This window comes from Alosa sapidissima, chromosome 23 (genome assembly GCF_018492685.1).
Source record: "Alosa sapidissima isolate fAloSap1 chromosome 23, fAloSap1.pri, whole genome shotgun sequence".
Lineage (NCBI taxonomy): Eukaryota > Metazoa > Chordata > Actinopteri > Clupeiformes > Clupeidae > Alosa > Alosa sapidissima.
The window spans coordinates 26,104,018-26,119,919 of NC_055979.1; the positions used below are offsets into that span (position 1 = coordinate 26,104,018).

At 46.0% G+C, this 15,902-nt stretch overlaps 1 protein-coding gene across 6 annotated transcripts in view; it reads right to left on the reverse strand.

Moving 5' to 3' along the window:
• agap1 (ArfGAP with GTPase domain, ankyrin repeat and PH domain 1) overlaps positions 1–15,902 on the reverse strand; it is a 147,170-nt gene that overhangs the window by 88,441 nt on the left and 42,827 nt on the right. For 4 of the 6 annotated variants that reach the window (XM_042080334.1, XM_042080330.1, XM_042080331.1 and 1 more), the window contains exons 2-4: positions 6,235–6,293; positions 5,541–5,628; positions 2,575–2,589 (exon numbers count right to left, since the gene is read on the reverse strand). In XM_042080334.1, the coding sequence (XP_041936268.1) occupies positions 2,575–2,589; positions 5,541–5,628; positions 6,235–6,293 (162 nt within the window). The remainder of the gene's footprint in view (positions 1–2,574; positions 2,590–5,540; positions 5,629–6,234; positions 6,294–15,902) is intronic. The other 2 variants (XM_042080335.1, XM_042080333.1) reach the window with 1 other exon arrangement.

The following is a 15,902-nucleotide window of genomic DNA, read 5'->3' on the forward strand; positions in this document are numbered from 1 at the left end:
GGGCAGGAAATCCGAATCTAGCCTTAAAGGAGAATTCCGGTGTGATATTGACCTAAAGTGTATTGAAACATGATACCGAGTGTGAACGTATGTCTCATAGCTCATCTCGGCTTGTCCCTTGCACTCAGAAATCTGGCGCTAGTTAGCCGATGCTACCAACAGTTTTTCGATGGGGGTGCCTCGGGCATCGGCATAGCCATGCAAATAAATCACTGTTTTACACCATTTACGAGGATCAAAGTATCTCCATACTTCATTGGTAGACTTCCGAGGGCCTTGACATTTAAAACGAGACTTTGAGAAAAAGCGCTGGTAGTTTATTTACAAGACGGTTTATACAGACTGTACCTTCATGAAGTTTACCGTTCGCCGCCATCTTGAATTTAGTCACGTTAAGTCGAGCGACGAGTACGAATGAACAGGTATGATAAGGGACCAGATTCCAAAAATAATTCAGTGGAAATGCATGGATTCCAGTTGAACCAGAATCCATGAATTTCTACTATATTACTTTTGGAACCTGATCATACCTGTTCATTCGTACTCGTCATTTTTGGAATACTCGTGTTTTGGAGGTGAAAAAGGCATGTCAGTGTGAACACTACCTTACGGGTTAAGTAGAAATGAAGCCCCATGACAAAACATCCATAACTTCAAAGTTGTTCAACTGCCCTGGAATTTATTTTAAAAAGGACATACAGTATATTTTACTAGGACATACAGTATATTTTAAAGAGTTAAAAAGAGAGACAGCTAGGACAACTCTTCAAAATATGTTGAGACAACAAGTCTCCAGGCTAAACCCTCCATATCTGAGCGCGGCGGTGCAAGCTGGAAGGGACGCATGGGTTTTCCATAATGATATGGTGTGTGTTTGCTGTGAGGGAAAAGGAAGCAGCAAGGTCAGTGGTGCAGGGTGCCTCTCTCTCTCTGTGTGCGTGTGTGTGTGTGTGTGTGTGTGTGTGTGTGTGTGTGTGTGTGTGTGTGTGTGTGTGTGTGTGTGTGTGTGTGTGTGTGTTACATTTTCCAACTGCAATGCAATGAAAAGAAGGCTGTTCCTGCCTGTGATGGCTGAACCATCAGGGACACTGGATGGCAAACTGACTCGGGAGGGAGGGGGGGGGGGGGTACAGTATCATGATGTAGGCGATGTAGTGTGTTGGTGTGTGAGAGCTGTGGGGCTCTGGAGCAGGGTGGTGTGCGAGAGCTCTGGAGCAGGGTGGCGTCATCTTAAGACAGGAGGGGGAGGGACACACACACACACCCTCTAGCTAATTACACTTTACACTGTTCTACCACAAGACCAAGCCTCCGGTAACCCACTTCAGAGTGCAGCGTGTGTGCGTGTGCGTGTGCGTGTGTGTGTGTACGCCTTTGTGTGGAGGGGGATATTTTAGGCTTACTCAGCAGGGGCCTCCAGCAATAAGGGGGCCATCCTGTGTGTGTGTGTGTGTGTGTGTGTGTTTTTAATGAGGTTTTCCTAAACAGCCTCTTCATGATTGTGGCATTGGCAAAGGGAATTTTTGAATTGCTCAAATACGCAGACTTGAACATAAACGTATACACCACAAACACAAATGTAGAAATACAGTAAAAAAAAAATTAAAAAAGGCAAATACAGGCCACAATGCCACCACCCCTTTTCATAGCCATTAAACCAGTGGGACTGAACATAAACATGCTGGGAGTGTGTGAAATCTGATCTGTGCCCTCAGATGTGTGTGTATGGTCTGTGGTTGGCCCTCTCAGGTGTGGGTGGGTGGCTTGTGGTCAGGAAGAGTCCTGTTAACTCCAGCAGTGCTGTGCTTTCCCCCCTCCCCCCACACACACACACCCAGGAGCCTAAATGTGTCCAGGTGCCTGTGTGTGTGTGTGTGTGTGTGTGTGTGTGTTACCCATCAGGAATGTCCTCGGCTATTGTGAAGGGGGCATGAAGGGACATGAGAGATGGTCAGATGCAGAGCTATAGTAAAGAGACCCAGGAAGTGACATGAGAGATGGTCAGATGCTATTGTGAAGACCCAGGAAGTAGAAAAGGGGAGGAGGGGAAGACGGGGATGACTCTGAAAGAGAGAAAGGTTCCGCTCTCTACTGCAGCAGTCTGAGGACAAGGTCTCTCAGCCAAAATCTGACCACAGTGACACCTTTACAACATAACATTTAGACCCTAAGGCGGGGATCCCATTAGCCAGCGGCGGGTTTCCTAATGGTCTCTATGGTTCGCCAGCGGAACGGTGGCAGCTCTAGCGTAGCGCTAGCGTTGAGCAAGCTGACCGTTGAATTTGGTTCAACTTTCAAAGCGCAACGCGAGCGTATTCAATTGTCCGTTAAGGCAAACCGTTTGTGTTACTATTGGAGATATTATGGTCTGAGCGTTACGTTACGCTTGCCGCTGCTGCTTGCCGCTAATGTGATCCCTGCCTAAGACTAGCTTAAACGAGACCAGCAGAAAATAACAATTGGAATCCCTAAAAATACCCAGAGACCTTGAGGTTCAGTGAGCTGCAGTAGAGAGCATCGAGAGGAAGAGGAGGGGAACGAGGGAGGAAGAGAGAAAAAGGGAAAGACAGTTACCTGCGTCCACGTCGGCTAGAAGAAAGTGCAGCCAAGGAAAGAAATCAAAAAAGAGGCAAACAAATCAAAGAGGCAGGCCAGGTGGTTCCTTTATCTGAGTGTGTGTGTGTGTGTGTGTATGTGTGTGTGTGTGTGTAGAGAGAGAAAGATAGAGAGACAGAGAGAGAAAAAAAGAGTGTGAGAGAGGGAGGGAGGGAGAGAGAGAGAAAGGTGAGAGAGAGAGATTCAAATGAGATCACCCCTCAGGATGAAGTCAGGAGAGAGACAGAGAGAAAAAAAAAGAGTGTTAGAGGGAGGAAGGGAGAGAGAACTGGGCAACTGTGCCGCACTGACCAGAGTGATGCATCAGTTAGAGACCTATGTATCCATAGACTGTATATAGTTCTACATATACAGTCTATGTATGTATCAGTTGACATGTGTTATTGGAACATAGACATTCACACATTACTGCAGATCTATTCTAAACATAATGCACATATTTACATGAATATGCTTTGTTTGTTTGTGTTTCCTTCCTGTATCAGTGTATTGTGTATAACCTGTATGGTGAATAACATTGGTTCATGATCAATTGGTCTTAGGTTAGGAATGTTCACTAAAGGGCCCTTTTCCCCGTCACAACAGCTCAGCGTCGCCCTCTCTAGGAAAGGAGGCCAGCTGGTGGGCTGGCTCTATAAACACACACGGACGCACGCACATGCACAGACATATGCACATACAGTACACACACACACACAGTCTAACAGATCATATCTCATAATGAGCAGGCTGAGCTGTATTCTTGTGTGATCAGAAGGAAAGGACACCTGCAGCTCTGTTTCAGCAGACATCCGTCTCGGTGCTCTCTCACGCGCACCATAACACACACACACACACAATCACAAACACACAATAAAGGAGAGGATTACACACATCCATGCATATATCTTATAATCCCCCTTTAATAGTTTTGCTCCAGTCCCAATGGGCCAGGCTGTTTCAACTATGTTACGTTTTATTAACTTGCTCTGCCTGATTGCTTGTATTACTCTGCCAGAATATACTAATTAGAAGAACCTCTTTCAAAGCAGAGGAATGTGAAGGGATAAACGTTTTGTTTACAGCTTTCTTGGCTTGTTTGTTTTGTTTTGTTTTCTTTTGTTTTGAGTCCAGATCAGGCTGTGCTTGCAATATTCTGTTAAGTTCAGATACAATTTTAAAAAAAAAAGGAAAAAAAAGTCCTTTACTCTATCCGTAATTGTGCCAGCTATTTTGATCGGAGATCTGTAGCTGTTGTTTCAACGTCACACAGCCCACACTAAACCCCTCCATGCTGAAGTATAGTGTTTCTCTTGGCACGCTCTGGTATAATCCTGATCTACAAACACACTATTGAGATTTTCTCGGGGTTAGTTCCTGGGCTGCCAGTGGTAAGAGCTGGCTGCTGTGTGGACCAATAGAAGACAAACACACACACACATACACACTGGGAAAAGGAGAGATGAATGGATAGAAGAACAGAAAAAAGGAGGACAAGGACTCTGGAGGACAACAGAGAACAAACGTCATGAGAGACAAGAGAACAGAGGATAAAGGAGAAAGTAGGGCAGGTTCTAAGAGGGCAGGAGGGGAAAGTAGAGCTGGTTCTATAAGGACAGCATTACTGGGAAAGGGTGAGAGCAAGTGAGTGTGTGTGTGTGTGTGTATAGAGACGGTGCTAAGGACAGCGACAGATGTACAACATAGACAAAGGATGAGTGACACGGAGAACACAGCAGCCAGGTCCAGCACTAGCCATCTGCAGCAGTGTCCTGACATTAACCTCAAGGATTTTAACATGGGAAGCCTGCACACTTTAATTTTTTTACATTATCATCTTATTATTGTTTTTATTAGTACAATAATTATTATTGTCTCCTGTTTTGACTATTTCAAATATGACTAAGCTCTGCGGTATTGTAACTTGAATAGTCATGCCAATAAAGCACAATGAATTGAATTGAATCAGCATGTCCATCATTGATTGATAGGAGCACATAACTACTGGTGGATCGGTGACCTCATGTTTTAAATCATGTGTTGATATATGCATGGGTTTTAAATGCAAGGCCCTCCTTTAAATGGAACAACTCTGATTTAGCAAATGTTATCTTAATCCTTTTGCTTTTAGTTATTCACCTTCCTGTCTATTTATGCATAATCTTAAGAACCCAGATGCCTTTATGTCAGTTTAAGATGCATGACAGACACCAGTGTAAAAGGCGATGTGTCTTAGCTGTCCACCTGTGATCCGGTCTTACAGTACGCGTGTGAACAGGGGGCCTTACAGGAGTTGGGAATGACTGGCTTACTTTCCTGTGTTTTTAAGACACTGAGTACACGCTACGCTACGTGCAACTGAACCACCCCTCGGCCCTACAAAGCCCAAGCCATGCTCATGTAATATCTCTAATAAGGAGCATGGAATATTCACAGGATGGTGAATAGGGGGGGGGGGGGTTCTGTTCCCATACTGAGCCTAGCACTGCAGGCAGCACGCCAAGCTCCCGATCCCTCAATAATGCAGAAGGACTAGGGTGGTCTCCTACTGCTTACAGGCACAAACTCTCACACAAACACAGCCAGAGAGAGTGTGTAAGAGAGAGACGGAAAGAGAGAGAGGAGAGAGAGAGAGAGACACGCTCACACACACACACACACATTTCATAGAACAGCTGCTGAAAGGAAGCCTTGGGCTTGACTGCAGGAAGGCGCACATAGACATGTGCGTGCGTACACACACACACACACACACACACACACACACACACACACTCTCGCACAGACACACTCTAACTTTATATTTTCCTTTATATTGCTATCAATGTTTAATAACTAACTACTAGGCGCTAGAGCTGTGTTTTGATTTTGAAACTGGGAACTGCGTACTGGCCTTCAGTATATGTGTGTGTGTGTGTGTGTGTGTGTGTGTGTGGTGCCCTTACCTTCTGGCGACTCCTCCTGTACGTATGTTCCCGTCAGGTACCTGTGCACGAGGGCAGACTTCCCACTGGCCAGATTGCCAACGATGCCCTGAAATGAAGAGATCAGCCACACTTATCCACACAATCTACACAATTCACAATCTCCCCAATCTGATACTATGGTAATTATGGTGCATAATTATGTTGCTTAATTGCATTTCGTATTTGTTGCATCACCTCTGCAATGGTGCATGTACTCGGCCTTGTTGTTCATGGCCATAGTTTCAAATGAAATAGCATCCAAACTTATTTCAGCATTCTACACAAATGATGAATGATGTCCCTCGCACTGACACTATGACAATTATGTTGCTTTATTCCACTTTGTGTTAGCTGCATAGCCTCCGCACTGGTATTATGTGCCCTGTCCCACTGTTTGTAATGAAGGAGTCGTGGGCAGTGGTAGTGTAGTGGCTAAGGAGCTGGGCTAGCATGCAGGAGCTGGGCTAGCAGGCAGGAGCTAGGCTAGCATGCAGGAGCTGGGCTAGCATGCAGGAGCCTGAAAAGTTGTGGCTTCAATACCCAGCTTCCACTGTTGTGCTCTTGAACAAGGCACTTAACCCAGTTAGCTCGGGGGACAATGGCCCTTGTGATATAAATGACTGAATGAAGCTAAAGAAGCTAATGAAGCTAATGAAGCTAAAGCAGCACTCACCACTTTGAGTTCCGGGACTGAGCGGCTCAGGGTCCATTCCTGGCTGTTCACAAACGCATCTGTAACACAAGAGCAGAAAAGACGTTGGTTAATAACCCAATAAAGTGTACGTGCTTTATTCAGATAAGATACATCTACATATTATTCATCATCAACCCCATAGTGGGTTTGTGATGAGGCTGCAGTAAAACTTGCAGAGTGCCTCCACTCCAAGAAACTCCACGCACACAGACACACACGCACACACTCACAGGCAGGCGCGCACACACACACACACACACACACACACACACAAACATTCATCCTGATGTTTGCAACTTTGTACATTTAATTTGAATAATTTTAAGCCCTTCGTAGGTCTTGCCATTTTAGGGCCACTAACCAGCTCTACATCAACTGGCTACAGGGCTATGCTTCCACTGACAGAGTGTATCAGAGCGGAACAAAGGGAGGATGGATGTGAGACTGCAGCCATGATGTTTTAAAGCTGACAGCCTAGCTTGCCATTAACAAACAAAACAATGCACATCATGGGCTGGCTCAGATGAATATACCAATACACCCTTAATAATAATAATAATAATAATAATAATAATAATAATAAAGTTATATCCATCTAACAAGCTACCAGTGGGGGCAAACACAAGGACCAAATACAACGCCTCGGGTCAGTTATGAATGGAATTACTAGGATCTACAAAAAAAGTAAATCCATCAACAACATTTTCCACGGTAAGGATCAAGATTCAACCCTACTCCTATGGACAACCACAGCACAGATCCAGGCTACAGGCCACATATATAAAACACAAGTCTACGTACAGACAAGCACACAAAGAAGCAGGGAGTTAAAGAAGAACAACTAAAGCAGCCTAAAGACCATGTTGGCCTACTACACACTGAAAAGACCTTGCTTGCTTGCGTGCCAAGAATGCTTCTCCTGGCTGGGACCCTTTTAAAGAAGCTTGATTTCAAACAAGCTTCGTTTTCTTCCGTGAATTTTTGACTGGTTCCACAAAGGCTGTCGCAAGAGTCAGGTGGGTGGCAGCTGCGGTATTTGTGGGAGTACAAGAGTCAGTTTATCAAACCAAATTGAGCCAGTCAACATCACCATGCTGAGGGAGTACTGTGGGAGGGGAGAGGGGGAGTGTGGGTAATATGGGTCTCTGGCTCAAATGCAAGACAGTCCACTTTGTTAGCCATTATGTTGGCAGTTGCACCCTGCTCAGCATTTCAAAGTCTGCTAGAAACACATATTTAATGAAAAGCCAGTGGATGTGTGGAACCCTGTCAACAATCCGTATGATTTCAGGGCTTATTCAGACCAGAGCCGAAACTAAATGAGGTTCTGTTATCACTGCGAGTAATCTTTAACCATTTACACATCATCACCATGAAGAGCATTGGGACGAAGCCATCAAGACTGATGTTACAAATTGGAGAATATTTTGCTGAAAATGTATTATTCATTTAAAAGTTCCCAGTTGTATGATTATTTATGAATTAGTTAAATGTACATACAGGGACGCGGCAAACACATTTTATTTGTTCTTTCTTTCTTTCCTGACTGTGAATAGCTGATCTAGGATTTGTAGATCCATTTGATTTAAAAATTCAATTGAGCATTTTTTCACATCAATAATCACACTAAATTTTTCACATCAATAGTCCACCGTAGCACTAACTTTCACAGATGCAGATGACACCACACTTCTATTAGTCAAAACATTGCTTATGTTATATGTGACTGGGGGGGGCGGGTCTGTGTCCAACTACTGATGGATTTCCCATTTGTTCTGTGTCTCTGATGAGCACATCCCAATCCCAGTCCAATCCCGCCTCCCAGCAGGTCCATACATGTCCCTTTTGTTTGAGTGGGCTGTGTCAGATCAAGCGGTCGTCAGATCAAGCACAGACACGTTTCGGCGTAGTGCCTTCTTCAGTGCGCTCTGTTTACACATCTTTATATATTGATTACATCCATGTGTGTGTGAATTTGCGTGCATGAGACTGTGAGTGCTTTATTATGTAAGAATGGTCTGCCATGTGCATTTGTGTGTGTGAGACAGGGAATTGGTGTGTGTGTGTTTTGTGTGTGTGTGTATGTGTTTTGTGTTTGTTTGTGTGTTTGTTTGTGTGTGTGTGTGTGTGTGTGTGTGTGTGTGTGTGTGTGTGTGTGTGTGTGGTTTAGTCTTTCTCTCGCCCCCCTTGTTTCCCATGACCTTCTGCCTTCCAGCCTACACAGTCTGGGCCAAGATACAGAACACACACACACACACACACACACACACACACACACACACACACACACACACACACACACACACACACACACACACACAGAGAGAGAGAGACACACACACACACACCGAGAGAGAGAGACACACACACACACACACACACACACACACACACACACACACAGAGAGAGAGAGACACACACACACACACACACACACACACACACTTAATAATGTGCTGCTCTACGTTTGGGCAGCAGCAGTAGGGACCAGGAAGTAGAGAGAGCGACATGGAGAAAGTGTATCCTAGGGAGACCGATAAACAAAACGCGTCCAGTACATCCTGTTGTGATGGTGCTGGGGTCGGTCAACGCGTCCTCTTTCCCAGTGTTCGCTGGTCAACGCCCTGACCTACATCACTCTCCATCGCACAGCTGCATCTTGGGATAGCCTCCCGACCCCCTCCACACTCTCCACCCCCACGGTCGCGCTTGATGTGTTCTGCGCTTTCATCATCCCTCCTGCATCTTTCATCTCCATACCATTAACCTCCAGATCTTCTTCCGATCCCTCTCTCTCTCCCTCTTAACACCCCCAGGTCTTGTCCTTCTCCAGGGCCGGGGGTAAAGTAGGCCAGCGCTGCCCAGAGCAGGAGCCCAGGAGCCACCGGCGCCACACCCACCCAGATTCTACACACACACACACACACACACACACAGAATGAGCCTCCACTCCAGCCAAGCAGGGAGCTATGGATGCGTTACTAATTCATAGTGTTGCAGAATCTGTGTCAAGCATATCTCTCGCTGTGTGTGTGTGTGTGTGTGTGTGTGTGTGTGTGTGTGTATCAAGCAGTACAGAGGAGAATCTGTGTCACCCCATGACAGTTCATGTCCAATTAGACCTAATGATGGCAGAGGTATGCTCTTAGGTACCGCTCGACACCCTGTAGCACCCACAGCTGCCAATCAAGCTTTCATCTACAAAAGTGCAATGGAAAAAAAAATAACTTCAAACGCTAGGTGAATATCACAAGAACTCACGTGCCATTACACTTACATTAGAAGTCTAACTAATTCAGGATATAGACAAGAGACAGAGAATCACATATTCATATACAGCATCCAAAATATCTGGGCGCATTAACGTGTCAAGAAGAAGGCTGTCCAGCAGCATAATAAAGTCTGAAGAGCCGTCAGAGGGACTACACAGGACACACTTGGTTTGACTGTATGTGGTGTTCGTACATATCTATGAATTCAAGCAACGATAAAGTCCTGTCAAAACCCTTTCCATCTCATCTCTATCGCTCGCTCGCTCGCGCTGACCAAACACAAGACACTTCCCATCACTGACACTACCAAAATGTCATAAACAGTACAAAAATTGTGCTCGACAGTATGGAACCTTTGTATGTGTGTGTGTGTCTGTGTGTGTGAGTGAGAGAGAGAGAAAGGGGGAGAGAGAGAGAGAGAGAGAGAGAGAGAGAGTGAGAGAGAAAGGGGGAGGGAGGGAGAGAGAGAGAGAAAGGGGAGAGACATGGTGCACTTGAAGCAAGGCTGCATTAACCACACAAAGGCTTCATTGAGCCTGTAGAGTCTCGGATGAGGAGAAGATAAGAAAAATAAAGGAAGTGGAAACAAAAAAAATCAAAAGCATGCAACATGAAACAGGCGGTCAGAACCCTGAACAAGTATGACCCCTGCCCTACCCCCATCCTACACACACACACACAAACAGAGATGCAGTGTATGTGGATCTGATGTGTTAAGCAGCCCTCTCCCTCCAGTGACCCATGGAGAGGCTAGGTCGGGTCCTAGAGGCCTTTTAAGACCCCAGTGGCCACTGCATCAGCCCAAAGTGGTCCTACAGGCTTTGGGCTTTCTCCATCACACACACACAACGCCCTTTGTTGCCAGAGACCGAGTTGAGCAGGGGGGGTTACATCTGGCAGTCAGTGAGCTGGTACCATGGCTGGACGACCAAGTTCAACTGCATCACACACAAACGCATGCACACACACACACACACACACACACACGCGCCGCTCTACCACCACAGGATGTTGTTACAGCTGCTTCCTGTTTTGCAGGCGGCTGCCACTGCGTTCCATTTTTTTTTTTAAAGTTTCTCTCCTCTGGGGCACTTCACGATGACCAGTGGAGCGCCAGCCAGATCCATGGCATCTCACCATCACCACCAGCCATCGACCGCTTCACACACCCACACACAAACGTTGGTCAATTGTTGGTGTGTGTCGGTGTGTGTGTGTGTGTGTGTTGTAGATGAACTTGGGTCACCATTGATTTTCACTTCTGGGGGCTGGCATGCTTGTTTGTGCATGTCAAACAGAACATACACGATATATAGTATCTACGATACGCACAGCATGGTGATGTGCAATGCCCTTTCTAACAAGGAAACAATAGCAATAATGACCACACAATGATTTTCCTGATTGTACTAAATTGTGCTTAAATCTGATTAGAATCATAACCGCGCTGCACTAATTTGTTAAAAACTGTTGCATTCGAGTTAATTCTGCAAACCTACCACCACAAATAGAATTCAATTCTGTGGGAAACACTGGGCCTGGTTAGATTTTTGCTGTGCATAAACTGTTCAGTGACAGGGTGTGAGGGTGTGTGTGTGTGTGTGTGGGGAGGGGGGGGGGGGGGGGGGTTGTGGAAGTGTTCATCATGCAGGTTATTTGACAGGCCACTGTTTTTTCTGTCTCCTTTTAACAAACACACCTCATCCTATTCAAAAAGGGTCAACATGCAAGTGAACCCACTCAACATACACACGTCTACACACACACACAATGCATCCAGGCAGCTAGTGGGACATCTTGAAGTGTGTAATACCTTGGGATATGGAGAGGGCTACCACTGGCCACTGGCAAGTCAGCAGATAGCCAAGCGGTTTCACCCAGTCAGTCATTAGAGTTGCTGTCAATCAACCATTGATAGCACGCAGGCAAGCACAGCAGACACACTCACACACACCTGTGTAGGATTCACACACTGTGTTAAAGCTTTGAATGCTATTCCTCATTTTTGTAACAAATGTAAGTGTAAACATAAATGCCCCAGGCAGGTCTCACTAACATGTGATGATGTGTTCATGGTGATGATGGAGTGTGTCTGTACACAGTACCATAACCAAGATGCTTGTACAAAAACCCTCCTCTTCTTCCCTCAGCTGAAAAAAACATTACGCTGCAGAGGTGAGAGAGGAAGGCACGCAGGGGAGAACCACGCACGCACGCACGCACGCACACACACGCACACACACACACACACACACACACACACACACACACACACACACACAGTACACCGAGTTTTCAGTGAGTGCCTGTTCTCCAGGTTCAACTGCAACACACACACCGAGTTTTCTGTTAGTGCCTGTTCTCCAGGTTCAACTGCAACACACACACACACACACACACACACCTCCATTCTCCTCCAGGTTTCTGTCCTACTTCCTCCATCACTGGGCACTAAAGCGCATGACTGCATCTACACAAGGGGCACATCGGTGCTGTCTGACAATTGGCATAATGGCCCAAGTAAGAGATACGAGAGAAACAGCATTGGATGATCTTTGGATGAGAAAAGATTGGATGATCTGAGGTCATGTAAGCTTACTACCCTGTGCAAAAACAACGCCCTTAAAGGCAAGTCCCCCCGCCCGGCGACCATCTTGGTAACGCACTTTGGGCAGTTATCAGGCAACATCTTTCCTGTTCAAGTGAATGGGGAGGCATACAGGAAGGGGTGGGAAATGTGGAGACAACTACCATATTGGCGTTAACATTGACTAACCCCATGCATTTCTATGCAGGCTTCTTTTGAGTGCTGGGTCTCCTCATTAGAAAGTCTCTGGTTAAATAGTCATCTGTCAGTCGATCAGCCAGTCTTAACTCCCAGCTTCACGAGACTGAAACAAATCCTCTGGAGCCTGTTACACCACAGTGAGTGACTTAAGCAGACTACGTGGTTACAGTAGCACTAGGATAATGCTTCACTAGGACAATGAGTAAAGTTATTAACTTGCATAACTTATTTACCATGCTACGGCTTACTAAATACCAATGTCAGGCCTAGTTTCAAATGACGGCAATTCAGCCTACATGTTTGCTTATTGGTTGGGTTTTTTATTTTAATTTTCGTTTTTTTTTTTTTGGCCCATCATCCTGGAGAAATTCACGATGACTTCTGGGCAAGAAGTGCTACAAAACAAATGGTCCATCAGCCCATTTCAGTTTGAAAAGGCTTTGTTGCTGTAAAATGTATCATTTGATTCAGCTCCAACACACAGTCTGCATTGGTTCATTTATGGAAGGTGAAACAATTTCTTCGAAATTACAGCACAGCTGGCATCATTCTGGCATCATCACAGACATAAATTCCTTTGATGATGCTGTGTATTCCTTTTGATGTTTATTTTTAGCTTTTTTTATTGATAAGCTATGCTATTTAACGTGTTTTAGCAATTGTAACAAACTTTGTTTTCCAACACATCAACATACCTCTTTCATGGCTTTCGGACACCCAGACAAACAGATCATCTCATCATGGGCGCTCAGCATATAGAACATTCTAGTAAAAGAATGCCTTCCTCAACTAAAATTCCACATTCCAACTGCACAGACCCAGAGATTCTTCAGAATGTTCTTCTACAACGTTTAGTCACACTGGTGTGATGGCACCTGCGGAAGGATCAAATGACAACTCCGGCCATTTTTAACATGGAGCCCTGTTGATCGAGGTCACGGAGTACTGTCGGTCAGAAAAAAAGTGAAATCTGTGCTACCTAACATGAGTTAGCCAGCTAGCGGCTAATGCAGCCAAGTGGCTACAAAATGTCATTACAAGTGCTGAAGCTATGCATTGGGCCCTTTTTAGCATTTACTCATTTAGCAGAAGCTTTTTATCCAAAGCGACTTACAAGTCAATTATATTACAAGAGCCATTGTCCCTGGAGCAACTTCTTGGAGTTACGTGCCTTGCTCAAGGGCACAACAGTAGAAGCCAGGAATTGAACCCAAAACCTTTCAGGCTACTGCATGCTAGCCCAGCTCCTTAGCCACTACGCTACCACAACCCCAGGGCTGGCCGTTTGGCATGTATTTGTGAGCCTGCAGTTTGTCCTGTGTGTTCAGCTGGGCTTACATGCCTCCTGAGGCTTAACTCCCTCACTTCTGTCTGAGGTGCCAATAACCAAAGCCGGTCTGTCTGGATCCTAAAGCAATCAACACCACAGACTGCAAGGTGCCACGCCAGTACTGATTACACCCATAGAGGCCAGCCTAGTGCACAGGACATCCATTTGACATTCAGTGCGTGTTTGTGTGTGTGGGATTCAACTTCTGGAGTGAACTGCTTGAGGTAGACCAGCAGAGACATGGCCAAACCTTACGTCTTCAGAGAGACATTCTTTTGAGTTTACAGTCCAGTATTCGCAACCAGGATGAACAGCTCGTCAAAAAACAGGCTTAATGCCTTACAAAAAAAAACTAGTTTTAGTGCAGAAAAAAGGGGGGCAGGATACAGCCAGATCACCTACAAGATGGCAGCTGATCAGATACTTACAAGAAGGCAGCTGATGAGATACCTACAAGATGGCAGCTGATCAAACACCTACAAGATGACAACTGATCAAACACCTACAAGATGACAGCTGATCAAACACCGACAAAATGGCAGCTGATCAGATACAAGATGGCAGCTGATCAGATACAAGATGACAGCTGATCAAACACCTACAAGATGGCAGCTGTCTCCAGCACCCCATTACTGGACCACTCCCCTCGGCTCTGTTTCTCCAAGTCTGTTAGAAGATATATATACACACACACGTCCACCATGGAGATTCCCTGTGCAGAAAATGACTTACAGCACCTTTGATACACTTGACTAGTACTTAAACATCACTCTCATCCTTTGGTAGTAGTATTTATGGTTGTACTTATTGTTACCTAAGTTCATTGTATGCATAGTACTATTTATTGTTGTAGTAATTATTGTTACCTAAGGTCTCCTCTGCCTCGTAGCTTGAATGTTATTCCTGTAAGTAAAAAGCTTTGGAATGATAAATGTAAATATGACCACACACACACACACACACACACACACACACACACACACACAGACAGATCAGACAGCTAGGGCCCTTTTCTGTGAGGTGGGGAGAGCCTGCAGTTGAAGCAAATGCTCTGAAGTTAAAACTAACGACTCTCACAATAAGTGTGTAAAACAGACGACATAACTCATCCAAAATAGGATAGACCTGGGCTAGCACTGCCTGGCTAGATAACCCTGCAGAGATAGCGGCCTACTAAGGCCAAGCCAGTCATACTTAGAACAATGACGAGAGGCAGGCACGCCTGAAGAGGGGGGTCCTGGCCGCCAGCCAAGCTGTTGTTTGACAAAGCCACGCTCTCGGGCGGTGCTCAATCGTGTGTGCACACACACACACACAAACAAACAGACACACACACAAACCGCAATGTGTCTGTGCCACGCTCACTTCACTCCACAGCGAGCGAGAGCGTGGGTCTGGCGAGGGGCGTGCCAGCACTGCGGCAGTGAGTACCCGCTGGCCTGGCCTCTCTCTGGGCCTGCTGCTCTGCCAAACAAGGCGATGCCACTCAAGCAGCAGAGGAGCCAAACTGCAGTGCTGCGCTCCGTCTGGAGGCCGTGCGCCAGTGTACAGGGCACAGCAGGAATGCAGGACGGCTGAGCAGAGCAGGCGGTTAGAGGGCTGGAGCGATGCCCACATCCCAGAGTCCTCCATCTCTCACACACTCTTTACTCTTATTCTCTCTCTCACTCTCTCCTTTACCCTCACACACCCTCTCTCTTTTTCTTTCTCTCTCTCTCTCACACACGGTCTCTCTCACACACTCTCTTTCTCTCACACACTCTCTTTCTCTCACACACTCTCTTTCTCTCACACACTCTCTCTCTCACACACTCTCTCTCTCACACACTCTCTCTCTCACACACACTCTCTCTCACACACACTCTCTCTCTCACACACTCTCTCTTTCTTTCTCTCTCTCGCACACTGTCTCTCTCCCCTTCACTTTCACACACATACACACTCTCTCTCACTCTTTCTCTCTCTCACACACACACACACACACACTCTCTCTCACACTCTCTCTTTCTTACACACTCTCTCTTTCTCACAGACTCTCTCTTTCTCACAGACTCTCACTGCCAGCTGCAGGTCTTCTGTGCCAGGCTAAGAAGTGTGGAGATGGTGGCATCCAGATGCTGGTGCCAGCGAGTGATGCAGGAAAGGAGAAATGTACGACTAATGAAAGATTAGCGCACATGCCACAGAGAGAGCACCAGCATCTGCCTCTCCCAGGGCTTCCTTCACAACACCGAAGGAGTAGTCCTGTGTGTGTGT